The following is a 21,747-nucleotide window of genomic DNA, read 5'->3' as shown; positions in this document are numbered from 1 at the left end:
ATTCAGGGATCTCTCCACTTGGGTGGCCTTTTTAAATTTCATTTTCTAGCTGCCTCCTTTTTTCAGGATATCCATGGGATGGCTTCAAATACAACTTCTTCACACCTGTGAAGAAGGTCATACTGCATCTCCCTTGATAAGTTCCCACAAAAATGAGCTCTGGATATGCTCCCTTTGCTTAGTTGTCTCATTTAACATCGGAAGTCTTCCTTTTTGTGCTGGAGCAATTATTTGAAGTGGTCTTGAAGTGACAGTCAGACATTCTCATAACTTTACATCTCACCATTTACAGCTAATGAGAGAGAGTAGAAAAATTCAAGCAAGACAATGACTGATTCCTGTCACACACCATCTCTTGCAGTAACTCTGAAGAAGCAACCAAAAAAAAGAGTTACTTCCAGATGACCCTGAGATTGGCTCAGATGGTCAGAGAATGGTACAAATAACAACAAGGTCACACCTTCAATCCCTGTATGGTCCATTCTCTGAAGAGCTGACTTGGTGATCCTTGTGGACTCTTTCCAAATTAGACTGTTCTGTGATTCTGCATCTCACCCACAGTAGGGTGTCTGGTGTCAGGGTAAAGGCAGCAAAGTGGCAACTATGCAACTGTTATCAAATATCTGTCATGCAGAAAAGCTGCTACTATTTGTCAAGTGTTAATCAGACCCTTTGTGACAGCTCAGCAACACTCTGAACACTCTTTTGGTGTAAAATACGTGGGGAAAAACCAATGGCCCCCATAGCATAAGCACACTGAGACAAGGAGTGCTCCCAAAGCACTTTGGGTGTCATCACCCAAAAGGCAAGGAACTGGTCTTGGGTGAGGAGGGAGATCAGGAATAACACCCACTCTTGGAAGCCACCTCATCCAACAGCTATGAAAGTTAACTTATGTTGAAGAAAACAAGGGAAAAAGATTTCCACGAGTTACTCTTTGAACCTTCCCTCCCTAAAAGGCTGAGATAATAACTATGTATGTCCTCTCCAGAAACAAACCAGAAGAACCCCAAACTTCTGAGCTTGAAAGAGCTGCCCTGGTTTTTTTCACACTAAGGAATCTGTCCCTTTGGATCATACACCCACATAAAATCCAGTAATTCTGGGAAGCATTTTGCGGAGTATTAGCAAGTCCAAGGTACAAACTAAAAAGCTGGAATCTGAGAAACTTCCCATGTTGTTTCCCCTGAAGGATGTCTCCATGTTCAGTTGGCCCTGTTGTATTTCACTGCCCTTGGTGCAGAACAGCTGGCTTCAGCACTTCCTAAAGGAGCATAACTGATGCAGAGAATCATCAAGGTGGCTCTGGTTTGGAACAGCTCTTGTCTCAGTGGGAAACATACTTCTAAATTGTCAAAGCAGGTACACCACAGACCAAGAAACTGGCTAAAAGTAGACCATTTATCCCCAATCCAAGACATGTTCCTGTCTGGATTTTTGTCACTGGCTTTTTAAGGAAATTGGAAATTTGCTCCAAGGGCTCAGTTGCATTCTGAAAACTATTGCCTCCATGCCAAAGCCTGTGATGTAGCTGCTTTGGTGCTGATAGGTGCCAGGTATCCAGTGCTGCTCTGCAGGCTATCAAGACCTACTTTGTGAAGTTGTTTCTTGAAGAAGGATTGGAGTCTAGACAGAGTTCTGCTCCAATTACATACTACATAGGAGCAAGATAGGGCAAAGGGTTTTCTTGGGATTAAGAAGTACTCAGCACTCTAGAGTTCCGGAAAGCTTTAGTAAATCAATGCTTAATTTGATAACTACTTAATTGGATAACTACTCCAACTCCATTTCAAAATGCAAAAACTGTTTCCCTAATGCAGGACTCTGCACAACAACAAAGGAGGGACAATAACTTGCTCAGAAGGAAAAAGAACAGAACATGTAGGTGGAAAGAGCATCTAAGCTGGGTGGAGGTCATCCAGCCACTGTATGCCACTAGGGCATACAGTGATGGCAGTAAAATCCAGAAGAGAGTGAGAAATGGGAAAAAGAGTTCTCTGCAGCAACCTCAAATGAAAAGGTTTTAGCTTGAATTGACAGAGTTGCAGCAGTAACATTTTCTAGCAACATTTTTTTATATAGTTTCGAAATTTTAGTTGCACTACACTTTCTGTGAGAAAAAACTATGGTAGTAACATTTGTGTAAATAACTTTAAATATAAATCTGGTAAATTTTAAATAATAACTGATCAAGTCTACGGACTTTTACATCAAAACTCTGGCAGACACCTGTGGTAGAAAAAACAATTTTCCCTTTTAAGCAAGGTTGACTATGTAATTCAGAGGAGAGAAGTATACGGCACAACTACAAGGTGTGTGACATTATAAACCACTCCAACACTTCAGTAAGTATGAGCACTGAAGGACACAGTGAACAGGAATGTAAAAGGAAAGTGGATCTCTTCAGATGCAGAAACAAAATAATGACAGAAGGAAAATATTAGGGAATTGAGTTTACAAGCTCAATAATAAATTGGTTTTTTGAGTTTTTATTAAAATTTACATAACAAGATCCAAAATTTTTTATGACAGCTCATGAAGACTAACCCTATTTCAGCACAAGTATTTAATGCACAGAGAAACAGTTCTGGCATGGGTGAGAAGAAAAATGATAGTCCACAATGCAGCAGTGAAAAGGAAAACAGACACTCAGGAGTAAACTGTCTCACTTCATTTCTTCAGCTCCATGTAAGCTGGTTTTAATTACATAAAGCAGATATCTAAAGCCAGGCGCTCATGAGCATGTGGCTCTGATACACATCATGAACTGGTAAGTATTACTCAGTTAGTATGACATTTTGTTTATTTATTTTTTTCTGTTGTTTTATCTGATTGCCTTATGGGTTCTATTTCTTAATATGCTTTTGCTAGTAGAAAGAATCAAGAATTTTTATTTTAGGTCCATCCACCAAATGAGTTTTTAAGACAATTTATAATTATTTCATTTTGAACAACATGATTAAAAAAATCTGCATATATTTCACACCATTTCTTCCTCTACAAAAATGAAACTAATATGCCCCATTACATACCAGTCCTCTAGTATAGATTACATGTTCCCCATATAACGTCACATTAAGACAGAGAATACCTTTGCTTTCTCTGTCTAAACAAATATAGTGTATCAATTTCTAAAAATACACTACTTATAAAGCCTCAAATTAATGGAACTGGCCTTGCATTTTAAGAAAAGTAAACCTGTATTTTCAATGCATGTGCTTCCTAAGTAGGTAACAGAAAAGTAAACCTTCCCTTCTCTTCTGAATTGAGAAGGGTATTAAAAGGATTATTAGCTTTTTGCTGACAGAGTAATTTTAACATTATATTCAAAAAATAACAAAATTTTTTTTCTGTAATATACTAAGATATAACAAATACTTTACAAAAAGCCTAAACAAAATAGTATGTTCACCCGTTATGTGCAAGTTCCTGTCCCAGCTATATTTCACATGTTAAAAACTTAAACCCTACCTCCCCTTTACCTTTCTCAAGCCAGTCAAACACAGAGTAAAATACAGTCTCTTTCCTGAAAGCCAGGTGATGGAAATTCTCAAATCTCTTCATCTGTTTCCAGTTCAGCTGTTGTTGCTCCTTAATCTTTCTCTCTAGTTTCTATTAGCACATTGATGAACGTCTGAATATTTATTTCTGGAAAGGGAGATAAAGACATTTAGAGTTACTTCTATCTCATATTATTTCCATAATACAGCATAGAGAATGTGAAAATGAAAGTTTTACTATTAAGTAGCTACCTAATTCATTAACTAATTCTAGTACCAGATATATAGTTTGCATTTGTCCAAACTCATGCCCAATGACAGCTATGCAGTAGCATACTCCCACTTCTCTTTAAATCCCTCTCATAATCTATTTCCAAAGGAGAAACTCTCATTTTAAATATTATATCACTATTCTCAACATTAATTACTGTTTCTACAGTAACTGGAAAAAAGAAATTGACACATAATGAACCAGCTCTTTGATAACATTTCTCCTGTTATCCCAATGGATTTTGATTCATTTGGATTATCTCTTATAATGTCATCCAGGTTTGGTTCTGCATGCATTCCAGTATTTTTTAATTTATGCCAACACATTCCCCTCCCATCACTGCAAACCTACCAGTGCAACTCATGATACAAACTGCTAGTTAAAAAGATGACCTAGGACAAACCTTTCACTTCAGGAAATTTTTGCGCTATCAGAATCTCCTCCCACTCGCTGCTCCATCTAGTTGCCAGGAGGCACAGTGTCCTCAGAGAGGCAACAATGCCTTTCTTCAGCTGATACAGACATGAGCAAAATGAGCTCAACTCCCCTGAACAGCTTTCATCCTATTTCTGTAATCTGAAATCTCTGCTAGTGTTAAAATAACCATGCTGATGTGACTCATTTCACATGATGCAAACTAATCACAATCTTACTTTGAAGTGCTGGATAATACGGAGCCAACTGTTTGAGCATCCTGGTCATTGTAGGTACATCCTTTCCTAGTAGTCTGTTCACAGTGTTGGGAGCAAGACCAGCATCAACTCCATCAAATATCTCTTCAGAGTTTCGGAACTGCTGGTGATCTTGGTACGAACCACTTCCACAAAACGAGTCCTGATGTGAACTCCAGTCTCTCTGGTAGCCTGATTTCTGATACCTGAATCCTTGACACCTAGATTCCTGCTTCCACTCATTCCACCTAGTGTCCTGGTGCCACCTGGAGCCACCTCTTTCTGAAACACCAGAATTTGCCAAAGACGTACAAGTATTCACAGACTCACTGTTCGTGTAACACGAATAGTTTTGTGAAGCATAGTTTGTAGAGTACCTTGCAGATGAAGGATATGAGGCAGAAGAACTGGGATAGGGTAATTCTTGGTCACTTATATGCCTTGAATCTGTACACGCTTGTTGATCCCTCCATTTTGTATTTTCCCTGCCAAATGAGAATCTGTTATCAAGGAGCTCACTTCCTTGCACATCACTGGATATGTATTCTGCTGAATACTCCTTCACTGGGCCAGTTGTGTATGAAGAGGCCCCAGCAACTGACACAGAGTTTCTGAGCTGTCTCAGCCATTCACTGATACCACTAACAGGATTATCAGGCTCAACAGCAGGAGAGTCCCTGAGTGGAGGCATCATTGCAAAGTCCTCAGATCTCAGATGACAAGAGTATGATCCATCGTATGCATGGTAACTGTTTGAGTGAGCAGGAGCAAAAGAAAAATCTTCAGAACACTCTTCATACTGAGACAAAAAACCTTGATTCCAGTCAGAACTTCCTGAATAAATAAAGAGCATTAAAAGTTAGTTAAATATTAAAATACCAACTGCAAATACAACTACTTTGAGATTTTATGATGCATCCTTCTGTTCTTTTCCCCTTTAGTGCCTTTATGTCTTACCTCAGTTTGGCATCTTTTCACCCAAAAATTCTAACAGTAAATAGATCATGAAGGGTTATTGCTTGAATTTCCATAACTTTAACTGCTATAACACTTCCAGGTTCAGGGTGAGAAAGGAATGTTTTCAGACAGTTAAGTCATTAAAGCTTCAGAAAATGATATCCTGAACTGACTCAGAGGGCAAAGACACACAGTACACCAGCTAAGAAGCACTATGGCTGGCCATAAAAGTATATTTTCATAATCTGTGCAGTCTCCAGAGTAAACAAACTAATAGAACAAAATATCTAAATTACCTTTGTATTCTCCATCTGGCCCATAGTGTTCTGAGATGTTTTCCCTTTCTGGAAATTTATCTTGAGGTACTGACATCAGTGGGCCTACACTGTTGGTGTAATTATCCTAGGTAAAGCAAAAGGTCAGAATGTCCGTTTGCGAATGCAAGGATTTAAGAACTTCACAAATTCTAAAAAGCAACAAATTTCCCATAGAAAGTTAGCAAGGTACAATATTAGGTGATAGCAAAGTCCGTATGAGGGGTGTGTTGTTACAACATTATACCACAATTTTCCGAAGTCTTATTTGGAAGAGGTATGTGTCTGGAGAACAGAAGGAGGTGTCTGGTGAAGAAAATGTCTCCTGTTTCAAATTGATTGCCTCATCTCTCTTACCATCACCTGGCTAAAATATAAAACTAGTGCATATGCAAATCCTGCCTCCATCTGGGGAATGCAGAATGGAAGGCCCAGCTGAGAGACTAAGCTACAGAAACAATATTTAACTGGTGTTAGTGGCAGCATTTGCACAGAGACAGTTACTGTAGCTCACCTGACATAGAATATACCATTGAAAAAAACAGTCTGAAACAGTTTTCAGAAAAAAACCCCACATCCTGAATTTTGTGAACCAGCTGCCAGAGTAATGAATCATTTTTTCAGATTCTGGTCATTCTTTGGACTCCTTTTTCCACAGGTAGTCAATCTCTTTGCAAAGAAGCTATGGAGGTTTGTAAGGAACAACAGATGGTCAAGGACATCTTTCCCTAGTCTTAACAGATTAAAACTCTCAACTGAGAGCAAAGCTACAAATTATGAGAGAGACCTACCCACAGGCCCATGAAAGGAAGAAGTGGCACATTTGGGTGGCACTTAAAGCCTCATTGGTCTTAGAACAAAAGCTATTAAGCAAGGGACCAACACAAAAAGGATGACAACCTGTCGTCGAGAAGCAAAGTGGTGCCCAGGACAGAACACACACACACACACACAGAAAAGCCAAAACAGACACATGATGATGGAATAATAAGAGAAACATGCTATGTAATTAATAGCTTTGTTACTTAGAAATTGCAAAAAACTAAAATTGAAATACATTTAACTGGGGGTTTTGACCCATGCCTGAACTGTTAGAGGCTGGCAGTTTAACCACTCCTTTCCTCCCAATGGCAAAATAACTTTGAACAAGATCAAGTTACTTACTGCTGCTCTCTTTTCACAAAAGGCCCTCAAAGCCTCCATGAGTTCCTGTGTAATGTGAACAACAAGTGTTGCTTCTGAGTCTGAGGTGATGCGAAAAGTCTCCTGTCGAAAAACATGGTTAGAATTGGTTATTAGGATGCTGAAGGGTCATATACACAAACAGATCAAAGTTATACTTTTGTTTTGGTATAACCAAATTTATACTATTGGTCAACATATGGCATATATGATAAATGTATACAAAAATATAAAAAAATAAAATTTGGATCAGAATTATGGCCTGATAAAAGGTAAAATGTAAACCTGGAATTCTCTCCTGTACTGTCAGTCCATAAACATTTTGTTGCCCTTTGGAGAAGGGCACAAGTCCTAAAATTTGTATTTTCTGTGTAGAAAATTGAATAAAAATAAGCTTCAGGCTGATTACTAAGTAAATAAATTTATAAGTGATTAGAATAAGTTAAAAGAATATAGGCAGTCTTTTGTAAGGAATAGCTCTGATTCCTGTAGATAAAAGTCAATTAACTACAAAGCTTTTTTGTAGTTTACTGATTATCCTTGGACTTGCTTTTTCTCTCTCTGTCTCCTTCTGAAGTCACAAGTAACTACAGCGTGGAAGATATGAAGCACACATCTCAAAACATTCTACTTCTGATCTGGGCGTATAAACACAATTTGAACTCAAAAGAAATTTTCTAATTTCTAATTTTCTAATTTCTAGGTACAGAACATGACTTATGTAAAATGGTAAACACAAATGGTCAGGTATTTTCATAAACCCAAAAGACAAACCGAGGCTTACTATGCCACTGACAACAGCAACAGAACTGACAAAACTTCCCCAATCACTCCAAGCCCAGCAGCTGTGCTCTCTCTAGCAGCCAGACCAGACTGGCTCCTCTTGCTCAGCATTATCAACAATCCCATTAGATATGGGCAGCCAGCAGTACTTGAGCACAATCAGTGCTGCTAATTAAAACTGCTTGTCAGGGTGGCTCCTGAGAGCTCACATTTAATCCAGTCAATTGTTCTGAGCTGAGCTACAGCTGCACTAACTTTTCAGGGCAGAGTCCACTAAAATAGAAATTAATGTTGCAGTGAAATGGGTTTGATCAGTAATAAGAGGCTCTTTCACAATATTCATTGCATCATACTGGTGCAACCTCACGACTCTCATCACAATTATTTTACATACATACCAAGAACTCCAGAGCTTTCTGTTTCCGAACAGGATCATTCTGTGGGATTGTAGAATAGGGGAAAAAAAATTTAAAGGACTGATTTTACAGCAGTTGTTGCATTATCTTGTACAGAACAGACATCTTAATCTTTTATTCAACAACAAAAGTCAACACGAAGAAAAGATGTAAATTTAGGTCAGAACCATAAACATATAACCTTAGATCCTCAGTATCAGTTAGCAGCTACACAAACACAACTGCTTTACTGCCAGTACCAGGAAGAACACCTACAGGAGCTATCTTTCCCAGCCTTTCTTCACTCATGAGCAAAATCATGTTTTAAAAACATGTTTAAAGTGTTCAGCTGCATTTAGCATAGTACGTGACCAGCCTGAGGCCTACACAACCAACTCTGCCACTAAGATAAAAACAAGGCACTTCATAGTGTTTGTCTCTAGAGCTAATCAGGACAGATGCTTCAGTGATCATTTTTAATTCCACCTTTGAGTTAAAAATAAGGATGGTGAATCTTTAGATTTATCTTAATATTTAAACCAAACTTTCTGTATAGAATAGTCTTGATCTGAAGAGGGACAAAACAGGGAAGAGGAGACTGCAGCACAGGCTGGGAGACCCAGCCTGGATACACTGGCTCTGAGACTCTCAGTGGCTTTGAATAGGATTTATGAGAGCTAAGGTGAATGTATTGTATTCTCTTCCACTCTGCTGTGACAAACACAAACCTCTGACTCATTAGCTCAATTCCTTCTGCAACAATATTAACAAAATAGTAAATGAAGCCAAAGAGTAAGCATTTTCCAGAAAAATTAAAAACGAGCATAAAGAAATGGCTACATGAGACACTTGTGGGTATGTGAACACTTGTGTGGAGTTACTGCCTCTACATACCTCATGCTTATAATCATCTTCCCACCTTAAAAGAAAGAAATTAGCAGCATTAAGATGCATTCTAAAAATTACTAAACATTAGATTTACTCATAGTATCTAGAACCAAAATATTTCAGTTTCCAAATTTATATCACTTAACAATACTGGATACCTTTCTCTAAGAAATAACAATGTTTTAAATATGCTGTAAAGGTCCTTATTCTGACTGACTCTCAAAGAGGCCAGTAGTACAGATGAACTTATTTACAAATCAGCTAAAGGAGATGACTAAAATAATGGTAAGTTGGGTTTTTTTCTTCCTATATAAACACCTTTTTATAAAACTTATTCAGCCAATGATATTCCACATAGAAAGGAAGCAGCTTGAAATTTCAATTGTAATTACTTTTTGAGTGCAGTATTTCAAAAGCCATAGCTACTATTTCCTCACAGACAAAAAGGAACAATTTACAGAAGAGACATAAGTACAGTGGACAAACAATAAAAAATATTTTCTCATATGTCATGTTTTCAACAGAAAAATAGATTTTGATCCTCCTGTGTGGGTAGTACTCTCACCTTGCTTTCTTCTTTGATGGGGCTAGAAAATAAAAAAGATTTATTAGCAACATCACAAGGTTTGCACTGTATTACTGCAACAGACACATTACACAAACAGAACAGTTAATGGCCATGAAGTGTTTGCAGTTTCTGTAAAGGGCAGGATTCAGCAGCAGATGGCACACACTGCCATCTTAGAAACCAACAGGCATCCTTGATGAAAAGTCAGTGCGAGACCTGTGCCCTAAAGGCTTTGCAGGGTACCCTGCAGCACCTCTGTTCAGGCAGCTGAATCCAACACAAGACTGTATGGAATAAACTGAGGTGGGCCTGTCTCCTCCATTAAAAAAAGTTTCAAGGTCTGCATGTGGTTTTTTTCTGAGTAAATACCAGTGAACACAAAAGCTACAAATACAATAGCTAAGTTTCCAACAAGAAGTTATGAGGGTTGGAATGTCTGATCATCTCATCTCTATCAGTGTATAAGGGGAGGGAGGGCTCAGCAAAACAAGACAGTCTAAAACAGGAACTATGCTTCAGAGAACTAGCTACTGGATGGTACTTATCACTGTTCACTTATCACTTACCACTGATAAGTACTTATCACTTATCACTGTTTAAAAACAGACTGGATATGGCTCTTGGTGCCATGTTCTAGTGTGCTGTTAGGGCATGGGTTGGACTCAATGATCTTGGAGGTCTCTTCCAACCTAGTCATTCTGTTGAATTCTGTTGTTGAATTATCACTTCTTAAGCATTTATCAACACAGGTGCTCCAGGATAAGCAACGGGACATGTAATAATTCTCAGGAAATGTGACAACATTGGCCCTACAAGACTGAAACACCAGGCTGAAAGACTTGTGCCATCATGATAACCAGCTCCCATTTACATGGTTAACACATGGTGATGAAGCTGTTATTGTCCATTTTGGCACTTGCACGCTAGTACATATCACCAAATGGCCTTTCTTATTTATATCCTCAAATTCACTCTCACAGTCAGAAGAGAGTTTTGAAATTTGCCAATATGATCTACTTGACAGTCACGCAGCTGCTAACCCAGTAACCATGATTTTTCTTCTAAATAACCAGAGGGATTTTTTTTTTTTGGAATTCACTTGATGTTGACATTACCTAACCTGAGCTTTCTATATTGAAAGGCACAACGCTTTTGCAGGTAATCTCCCTCTTGTCCATATTTCTAGAGTTTCATATCCTGTAGGACTGGGTGGGATCACTCTTTTTCATGTTCCAGATTGATATTTGACCACGTCTTCCACTTGTACAGAAACCTACTGGCTTGACTTGTCAGTTTACTCTGAACTGAGAATTACTGAGCTATTAACCAGGTCACATTCCCTCTTCTTAATAAGACACACTGAGATCAAAAAGATTTACTGCCACCTTGTTTTGCAGACCAACATTCAAAAGTACAAGCCACAGAGGCCACCAATGAGCAACCAAAAAAAAAAACCAAAAAAAAACCCAACAAAACCAAAAAAAGCAAGGATTCAGGCTGACAAGGAGGCATTCCTCCAGACTGGCATCATTAAGGATCTACAGCACACCTACAGTAACAAAGAACTCAGCCATACTGTACAAGGGAGGATGCTGGGTTTATGTTTGTGGGTTTGGTTTCCATCGCTTGTTCCAATGGATTTGTTAAAGAATGGTAAATTTCCACTTTCACCAGTGATTCAGCATGTAAGTCTTTTGATAGCAGGAATGAGTTGGAGGACACTTTATCAGCTTATTCTGAGAAAGCCATCTAGCACCATTTTTCCACACATTTTTACTTTCCTTGATGAGTAAATTACTGCAGTTATCATAAATACCTCTGGAACCAAGAAGTTAAAAAACATCTAAGGAAGTCTGGTAATTTCCTTCTTTCATTGCTTTAAAATCACAAAAAACCTCTGAAAACATTTTGTGGTACTACAAGTTAAATGTTTTATATCAGTCAAACCCTTTGAGTTCGCCTACTAAGTCAAATTAAGCCAAATATCAATTATATCAAATCTACTACATTCAACAAATTCAGACTTACATGAGGTAGCTGGTCTTGTGTAACCTTCAATCTAAAAATAGAGAAAGTTTCATATCAGAATGTTTCTAACTAAAATTTCATAATGACAGTCTCTACTGCAACTGCCTTTAAGAAAAGAACAAGTACTTTTATTTATGCCAATGTAATTAAATTGAATTCTTCACATACAGATAAAAACTCCTGTAAATATAAATGAAATTTGAGAGAAAATTTGCTTACATTTGAGAAAATTTAACTTGCAAAAATTAAAAATTATTGAAGTTAAAGTAATAAAATTTCTGAATCACTGAATTCAGACTGAACAATTTTCAATTTAAAACACCTAAAACCTTAAAAATATAAAGCTTTGACTTTTTTCAGATAAATTTCAATACTACTGTTCTTTTCCCCAGATTTTTCAGGGCAATCTAAAGGTAAGCCTTAGTTCAACTCACTACTACACTTCCTAGAAATGCACATAAATTTAACAAGGTTTGACAGCAGTACTTTTAAAATTTATTCTATCAAATATAAATGAACTGATAAAAGACACATTAACAGATACTTTACATTTACTTCCAATTACCTTATACATTTTTAATCCTTCGCTTTTCTCTAGCTCTCCTGCTATCCGTTTGAGAAACGAGACTTTGCATTCTTTTGCATCTGATGGTTTTCTCCTCATTTTATCTGGAAATTCTTTAGACTGTAAACAAAACCAGCTTGAAAAGGTTAATATCAAAGTTTATCACAATATTAGAAAATTTACACATTTCACCTTCTGGACAAGCTTCCAGAAGACTCATAAACATTGATCTGAATATTATCAGTTAATTTCTTTTCTGCAACATATCTAATCAAATTTTAGAATTACTAAAGGAGTCTTCAAAATAAAAAATGGATACCATGCAAAGCTTGCTACCAAAAGGAAACAACACCCTCTGTACCAAATCCAGCAATGCTATGGACATGTTGGGGAATAAAAAAGAATCACATTGTTTTTGGAACCTCATCCTAAAAGTAATCTAAACACTTAGGAACAGACTTTGGGGCTGAAATAGACAGGCAGCCCTGGACTGTACTGCCTCAATAGCTCACAGCATCAGAGTTCTTCATGTTGGTCTGACCCAGGGAGAGTCAACTATAAAAGTGTTAAAAATTCATCATGTAGGAGTTTAAACTTCAAATGATCTAATTATTTAGGGGAAAAAAAATAAAAGGGGAGTATCATAAAGAAACTGTGATCATAATGCAGCGAAATTACTCACAATGTATTCTCTTCTGTGTTTATATCCACTAAGATGTTCTATCATAGGTGCCACTTCTGTATTACATCCACACAGCCTGCACTCATAACGTGGCTCTCTTCTTCCTTCAAATCTGATTTCAACCACATATTCTAAACCTGTAAAAGCAAGAGTTACAAATATCTCTATTTTACTACAGACTACTGAAACAAATGCATTCTTTTTAATGTTGTTCATTAAATTCAAAATTAATCAATTTTCAGAATTTGGCACTCCTTCAGGATCACTTCAGTGCTTCTTTGGACTTACTACTCACATCAGCTAAATTTATCTCTTTCTAATGTCTTATTCTGAAAGGACATACACCATCTATGGCAGATTTCCAAGCCCACCAAATATATTTCATGCACCTTTACTTCTGTCTGGGATATTTTTTCAAGAAGCTAAGAAAGAAAATGAGAATAAGAGATGCCTACAAATGTCTAGATTTAAAAACTGCACCTAAAACACTTAGTCAAACATAATTTGGACAGTATCCAAGTCAAAGTAAAGACATTAATCATTTCACAAAACCAAATCTTTCATAGTCTGAAAATGTTCCATAAACCCTTAAGAATTACAAGAATGAAAATTGGATTTTTCTTCATTTTTCCTAGAAATTACTGAGACAATCCCTTAAAAGTATTCAGAAATCTTCAAATTTGAGGTTTCTTAACCTAGCATGAGAAGTTTTATTCTGAAAAGTTTGAATATAATAAATTTAAAAGCAGTTTAAAACAAATAGGCAAATCCTGTAGATGTTTTCCTTATGTCATAATTTCCAGTACTCTGTATTTGTGATGAGTTGATCCCAGCCAGCAGCCAAGAACCACACAGCTCCTTGCTCACTCACATGCACACCCCTCAGCAGGGTGGGGAGAACACAGGAAGAACAAAAGAAACGAAACTCACAGACTTAAAGACAGTTTAACAAGTTAAGGAAAGAGGGGTAAAAAACCCCCAAACCAACCAACATGCAAAAACCCATAGATCACTTCCCCACAAGCAGACCAATGCCCACCCACAGTCTCTGAACAGCCACCTTGGAAGTCAAACCCTGGTTCCCCCCGTTTTTTCTTTCTTTACCACAGCCGTGATTACTGAGCATAACATTACGTGGTACAGAATATCCTTTGTGCCAGTTTGGGTCAGCTGCCCTGGATGTGCCACCTCCCAGTTTCTTGCCCACCCCCAGCTTAATCAAGGTTTGAGAACCCAGAGTAACAAAACAGTCTTGATGTAGGTGCACTGCCAAGCAACAGGAAAAAGCACTAGGGTGTGATCAAAACTGCTTGTCACAAGTCCAAAACATACAGGCTGCTATGAAGAAATTCAGCTCCATCTCAGACCTGCTACAGTATCATACTGCTAAATCTTAACTCTGAAAATAAACTATCACCAAATGAACTGTAAGTGTTCTTGCAACTGAAGTGTTTTCTATTACAAATGCTTATAGTAAAGTATTAATATAAAAAAAGCCTAGCAATTTACTATGTGGAGTAACTACAAGACAACGCATTAAACAGAGAAATTTTCTGCTAATACTAGGAAACTTGCTACTTAGGCTTTCATCAGAGAAACTAGGCCATCATGACACACTTGGAATACTAAGGTCACTGACAAGCAGCCTTGCTTCTCTCCTAAGGGTTGCCTAATCTAGCAGTTAGAAAGCAAGCATTAAAATTAATCTCACTACTTCAAGTGTAGCCAAAGGCAGTGAGGAAAAATATCTCACTAAATAGAAACATCTGTATATCCCACCAGATGGAAAGCCACAAAGAACCACAGCTGATGACAAGTCACCAGTGACATAAAGTCCAGTTGGAGGCCAGAAGGCAGCAGTGCACCCCAGGGGTCAGTACTGGGTCCAGTCCTGCTCAAAACCTTCATTAATGATCTGGATGATGATGCAGAGCACAACCTCACAAAGGCTGATGATGACACATAACTGGGAGGGGATGCCTGATACACCGCAGGGTTGTGCTGCCATACAGAGGGACCCTGAGTGGCTGGAGCTGGGCTGACAGGAAGCTCAGGCAGATCAGCAAGGGGAAGTGCCAAGTCCTGCATCCAGAGAAGAACAAGCCCAGGCACCAGACCATGCTAGGGGCTGGCTAGCCAGGAAGCACATTGGCAGGAAAAGACCTAGTGGATACCAAGCTGAAGATGGGCCATCAAAGGCTGATGGTATCCTGGGCTGCACAAGGAGGAATGCTGACAGCAGGCTCCAGTCAGCACAAGTAAAGCCATTCCTGGAGTGCTGTGTCAAATTCTGGAATGCCCAGTACAAGAGACATGGGCATAAGAAGGGCCATGAAAATGACAAAGGCACTAGAGCATCTCTCCCATGAGAAAAGCTGAGAAAGCTGGAACTGTTCAGCCTGAAGAGGAGAAAGCCCAGAGGGGATCTCATCACTGTGTATAAATATTTGAGGTGAGGGTGCAAAGAGGGATCTGTTTCCAGTGGTGCCTAGTGGCAGGACAAGAGGCAATGGCACAACTGAAGCAGAAGATACTGTCTGAACAATAGGAAACACACTCTGGCTGAGAGGGTGACTGAGCATTAGAACAGATTTCCCTGAGAGACTAGTTTTTCACCTTGGAGATATTCAAAAGCCATTTAGACTTGGTCCCAAACGACCTCCTCTGTGACTTGAGCAGGAGTTAAAATCAGCATAGGCCCCTTCCAACCTCAACTATTCTGTGATCCGGAAAAAGCTTCTTTACTTAGATGGCTCCTTCAAGAACAAGTTAACAGTTAAGGAGGCCTTTATAATACCCATTTATAATTTATATTTATAATACCCCTTTATAATAAACTAAAATTTAAATTGTATGAGATAGGTAATTTATTAAATACATTTACAGAAAATTAAACAGTAACTAAAATTCCACCTTTTATTTCAAAAGAAAGCCATTTGGTAACAAATTCAAAAGCATACAATTTATAAGAAAAAAAAAACATACCAATTAGAGGTTCTTCTCTTCTGGGATCATTCATAAAATCCTTCAGATAGGTTACATACCCTGTGAATTTTCTCTTCACTGAAGTAAACAATACACACATAAAGAAACATTACACATTACATAGTTTAGACAATGTCTATGATCTAAAAGGAGTTTCTAGTGAGAGACTTTAGTGGTGACAAAATTCATTCCTACTCTGAGATGCAAAAGGAAAACAGGCAAGACCTCAGTCCCCCAGAGAATAAGTCCAACACTTTGTCTTCCATAACTATTTTATATACAAGGATTTAATGTCTTCAAGGAAAGAACCAAATAAGCAAAACAAGACTTCTAACACAATTCAGTTTACTGAGGAAAGATATCAAGTTCACATTCATAGCATGTCCCAGACTGTGTCAGGTCTCATGAAAAAAAGAAAAGCCGCCAACCTCCTCCTCCCCTTAAAACCCTAATACTCATACAGCATTCTGGGATGGGTTGTTTGGAGTTTGAAGTTCAAAAATTATATTGCCTTAAGGCTAACAAAGAGCACAATCTTCACTAATAAAGCAAATACCCAAAGGCTGCATAGACACGTTCGGTATAGTCCGGAGTCTGAACTAGCAGTGTTTCAATCAGGGCTCTATCTTGCTCCTCACTGAGTTTTAATAGCCTGTTTTTTGCTCTGCCTAAAACAATTCTAAAGCATTCCTGCTCAGCTTAGAACACCAGTACAGTTCAGCTAAATATACCTGCAAAACAATCCCAAACAGGCATTAAGTATATTCAAATGCTGGACATTATAAAAGACCATGTTGAAGCGTTAAAATACATATATTTAATCTGCAAAAAAAAAGTGCAGAACTAGAATTTATCTACCTAATTACATAAAACTGACCAATTAATTACGTAAGAGTAATTAACACTGCTAGTTTCTTCAAACTGAAGCAAAGAAGTAGATATACCACAAACACTGAACTGTTACTGTATTCTTTCACACTAGGATGTCAGGTTATGGCTAAAGAAACCCCAACCACAACTTCACAAGAAGAGGGAATTCATTATTCATTCTTAAATATTCATTCAATTAGAAATAAGCCTGTGCTGCCATCAAGTTGAACTCCATAACTGCACACAAGGATAAAACTTCACTAAGTTGAACCATTTAGATGAAAAACCTCTTGCAATTTAACAGTGCTACAAAATACCTCGTGGGACACCTCCTACCACAACGTGTCCCGTTCCAACCAAAAGTTCACAGTCCTCGTAAAATCCTGTGTTTTGGTTGGGGATTTTTGTTGCCTGAAGTGACATGCAGCAGTAGCATGTGACAGAGTTAACAGGTAACAAGTTGGTGCCACGGAATTCATCTCCATAGACAGACTTATCAACACTTAAGTGTGTGCATTTGTGTGCCTGTGCAGCAGCTCAGTGTGAGCTGGTTACTTCCAAGGTGACAGACAAAGGCACGTAATCTTTCAGAAAGATGCACACAGAAAAAAGTTAAAGGTCTCGTCAAGGTAAGAGCCACTTTCTTCTTGTTTCCTAACACACAGCTAAATACTCTTGTCTTAGTAGCATCTTAATAGCAAATAACCCATGCTGCTCTTGGTTTATATGCTTTTGGTTTGTCATGCTTTCACTGTATGCTGAACATGCTGCAATTTTTTTTATTGAAAACTTCACCAATTAAAAAAATACTAGTTAGGTTCACCACGATACTGACAGATAATCATGAAGACAGCAACTGTGTCTCCAGTTTAAGTCTTTCTGTAAAAAAACTTGTACCTTCATATTCTTCTAAGATCTTTTATTACATAAATTAACCAGTGCACAAAAGAAAAGCAATGGTTCAAATGCTTGGCAGCTTGCATTGCTTCTTTCTAGACCATAATCAAAACACCTGCTTCAGTCACCACTGAAATAAAACCAGCGATTTCAAGGTCGCATCTGAAAAAGGTATCATTTATATTCAGCTACCTCGTCTGAGCACTCGATACTTCATCGGAACTTGGATAAGAGCAGAAGAACCTAGGATAAAAGTTTGACAGTCAGATTACTTCTCATTTGCATTTAGTAAATACTTAGTAGATCATTGAAACATGTTACAAAATTTAACAGTTATCTTCATTTTGCAGTTTAATACAGGCCAAGTTTTCCATCTTGATAGGTTTTAATTTCATTGCTTTATCTCCCATTTCACTTCCCCATCAACACAAAATACCAAACACACAGATGTCACAGAAACCCAGAATATTAAGTTCTTATTTGATTTTTAAGTGCCTTTCATACTGGATACTTATTTTAATTATTCAGTATCATGCTTGACAATAAATCTCTCAACAAAAGCTTCTGGTCTAAATATTCAGAGCCTAAACACAATCCCAGACACAATTAATACAGTCATTAAACTACATCTTCTTTTACATAGGGGTCTGTATCTATTCCTAATCACTCACAGCTTCAAAGTGAACATTAATATGTGCACTTACACTCCTACTAGAATTTCTCCCTTGCCCCTCTCTACCTCAAATCCATAGACACACAAACCACCATGCTTTAATGATCTTGTCAATATTTTGTAAGTGACAGCATTCAAGCTTAAAATAAACTGATATACTAATACTCATTTGATGGAAAAAGTGAAAGTTAAATTATTAATTATTTGCACACATAATTCCTAATTTAGAAGTAAAAATGGTTTCTAGAGTCACAGCAAACACAATATGGTGCATTATTTTTTTTTTTCCCTCTTTCTGTATAAGACAGGGAGTTAAGAGGTAAGTATCAAAGCTGTAAATCAAATCAAGTCTACAAACATTTTGGAAACAACTCTGCAATATTAACATAAGGAAGGAGTATGGGAAAGTATATCTCCCTTGATTTCTTACAAAAAATTATGCATCTTTTTCAGTTAAAAGCTTCAAAGTATTTGGTAGCAAGAAGATTCCCATGTATTCTGCAAGTATAACAATTACTTAATGTCAGAACTGTTCAATTAGTGTCAGAAGCTCAAGTTAAGATTCCAGGTCCAGCATGTGCAGACAACACAGCCAAATGCTATATGATACAAACAGGTGTATGTGAAAAAGTGCTTTATTTAGTTTTCTTCTAGGAACAAAGTGAATTTACAGAGAATTGCACCAGAAGCAGTTCACAGCACATTCTACCTTAACATGGTTAGAGATTACAAATATAGTCAAGCTAAAAATCAAGTTGTAGTTGATGCTATTACAAAAGGGAGATTGATTTTTTTTTTTATTAGAAAAAGCATTACGTAAAGATCATTGATGCCCACAGAAGTTGAACAAAGCAGTTTTGATCTTGAAGACTCTTCCCCATTCAGCAACAGCAGGTTTCCAGGCTAACATTTAATTCACGCTTACTAGCCAGATGGCTTTGTAATGTTATGAATAATATATTTCTTAAGCATCTCAAAACCAAACCAAAATAGGATTTTCTCTAAAACATACCAGACTGAATGAGCTGAAAATCACCTGGTTTGCCAGGCTCAAAGGGAAACAATCAACAAAGCAGCCTCCTGGTGTTCAGTAAGCAGCAGAATCCCCCGAAGAGCAAATTCCAGGGCCCACAATGATGCACCTCCAACCAGGTTACTGATGTTTGCATTCATAAAATACCCTCAGAAAATTCACAGGCAACAGTAATTTAGGGGATACAACCAATGCCACAGCTTCAGCTGAGCGGGACCTTGGGAACACTGAGATAGTTGAGGCAGCTCACTGCAGAATATCTTATACCCCATTATCCAGGACTTGCAAGGAAGAATACTATCATCCTTGTTCAGTTCAAGGAGGATGTAGAGAAAGCAGAGGGGGCCCAGCAAAATGGCTAGCACAAGAAACAACCCAAGGCAAATAACTTATGAGCACAGGTTTGGGAGCTGCACTGTCTAAAGGGGACTAAGAGGAGATATAATAGCATGGATACCTGAACAGCAACTACAAAACATCCAGCCTTGTGGGATGTGACAAAAGTATTAAAAAGTAGGAGTCAGAAATAGTTGCTTCAGGTGCAAAGATTAGATATTAGGAAAAAATTCCTCTTCAAGCAGAGAAGCAACTACAGACCGATTAAACACAGGTAGCACACCCTCAGTCTGTGAAGATGTTCAAGGATTCAGCAATCTAGTGATGATCCAGCACTGGCTGTAGTCCTGCTTCAATCAGGAAGTTAGGAAATCACCTAATCAGTCTCAGGAAATCTCTTCCACCTAATTAATTTATTCAGTAAGAGCTATTTTCCAAATACTAGCTATGTACATGAACAAACAAATAAAAAAACCCAACAACTTCCCGAAAAACACTTTCCTTTCAATATTCAATTACAGAGTGCTGAACATATAAAAGGTAGAGAACAAAGAAACATCTGTATATGTTATTTGTAATGCACAAACATTCCTAATGACTGCCAGAAATGTAACAGCCATTTCAAAACAAAAGGGAGTTTCAAAACAAAACTGTCAGTTCAGCTACTCAGTATCAACAAGGATGTCCCAAGCTCAATGCCACAGATTCCCTTTTGAGTACAAAAGGGAAGGGCACAAAGACGCCAGATTCCACCACGTCGAAGAACTCCCCAAGAGAAGAGCATTAAGGTTGTTGAAAGTGTGTTCCATCCTATCCTTCTATTATTATGGCTTCTGAAAAATTTTCTCTTCTAGTCTCTAAGTCAGAATAGAACTTCCAGACTTTTCCTTTGAAGACTTAGCAGTAGTTATGCACCCAAAAGCACATCCTTATCCATGTTTACACTGAGCATAGAGGGACATGTTAAAACATATCAATTTCTTAAAATATTAAGTTGAAATGCTGATCAGGATACTGGTAAGGTTATCATTGATGAACACAAGGCAGAATCCACAACATTAGTGCCTTCACTGGAGGAAGAACTTGTCATCAGTGCTGTTTAATAACTGCAGCTTATTTTCACACTGGGTTCTTCTCCTTGACTCCATGTTTTACAGAACAACCATAATGAAGCTTTCTTTACTCATTGTGCCATTTACAGGTTTAATCTGAAGGATACAGATGCAGATAGATCCAGCAGCTAAGAACATACAACATCCCTTTTTACACTTTTCATTTGTACTGCCGTAAGAGCAGGACAAGCTACCTCTGCATCATACTGTAATGCAAGTAAAATTCCACAGGCTGTACAAAAAAAATGGCATTAATCCACTCCTGTCTGCCATATTCATTTCAGCAATAAAGCAAGGCAGCCCATCAAGGGCTTTAATAGAGCTCATACTCTGTATTATGCCTCTTGCCTGAGGCATGAGTTTACTAAGAATAATAAACCACTGTATTTTGCTACTGCCGAGTAAATGTTTGCCTGTGTGCACATTGGCATTGCCTCATCATTTAATGCCTCTCGCTCAAAGCAAAAAGCTTTCAAAACTTTTCTATTTTGGCCAATAGACCCCAAGAAGAAAAAAAAAAAGCAATGTTCATTGCACTCTGCTCCTTATGAACACATGGGCAACTGCCTTAAAAAAGAGCTGAAAGAAGTATTCCATCTGTCCAATTATATCACTGCACAACGAAATCATACAACTGAAATTTATGTACTCAGGTGTGTTTTGACTTAAAACTCTTAGTAAAGTCTCAGAATTTTGGCATCTTCTATTTCCGCATCTTCCGTTATGTTGCTTTCCTCTGAACTGCTGAAGAGGGAAAAAAAACCCATCCAATTCTGTCATTACCACAAAAATAGCTTAGGGATAGTTCTGCCATATGGAAACTCACATGGTAATGTGATGAAGAAAGATGCCTTTCTTACAGGAAGTGGAACTCATCCAAAAAACAAACATCTGCAATCAGATGCATTTCCTCACTTAACTGACTTCAAAGCCAACATGATTGTACAGTCACACAGGTTACATGCACTCACCACTTCTGGATCAGCAACTAACTTTTGATGGGTTCAGAAAGGATACATGGCATATCCCAATTAGAA

General features: G+C 37.9%; 1 protein-coding gene across 6 annotated transcripts in view; it reads right to left on the bottom strand.

The window, feature by feature from the left end:
* Positions 1-40: 40 nt before the first annotated feature.
* The window catches only part of LOC102111982 (uncharacterized), a 30,946-nt gene continuing 9,239 nt past the window's right edge, over positions 41-21,747 (bottom strand). For all 6 annotated transcript variants that reach the window (XM_088052023.1, XM_014256109.2, XM_088052030.1 and 3 more), the window contains 12 exons: positions 17,749-17,799; positions 15,790-15,867; positions 12,805-12,941; positions 12,123-12,242; positions 11,558-11,588; positions 9,527-9,548; positions 8,968-8,992; positions 8,077-8,115; positions 6,878-6,979; positions 5,696-5,801; positions 4,425-5,276; positions 41-3,648 (listed from right to left, as the gene is read on the bottom strand). In XM_088052023.1, the coding sequence (XP_087908149.1) occupies positions 3,593-3,648; positions 4,425-5,276; positions 5,696-5,801; positions 6,878-6,979; positions 8,077-8,115; positions 8,968-8,992; positions 9,527-9,548; positions 11,558-11,588; positions 12,123-12,242; positions 12,805-12,941; positions 15,790-15,867; positions 17,749-17,799 (1,619 nt within the window). In that variant the 3' untranslated portion in view covers positions 41-3,592. The remainder of the gene's footprint in view (positions 3,649-4,424; positions 5,277-5,695; positions 5,802-6,877; positions 6,980-8,076; positions 8,116-8,967; positions 8,993-9,526; positions 9,549-11,557; positions 11,589-12,122; positions 12,243-12,804; positions 12,942-15,789; positions 15,868-17,748; positions 17,800-21,747) is intronic.

The sequence above is a fragment of the Pseudopodoces humilis genome, chromosome 1, assembly GCF_049639895.1.
Source record: "Pseudopodoces humilis isolate 2021_Gansu_Grassland_sample_001 chromosome 1, ASM4963989v1, whole genome shotgun sequence".
Classification (NCBI taxonomy): domain Eukaryota; kingdom Metazoa; phylum Chordata; class Aves; order Passeriformes; family Paridae; genus Pseudopodoces; species Pseudopodoces humilis.
Note: the sequence above shows the minus strand (reverse complement) of the source record. Positions and strands in the feature narration are given on the sequence as shown.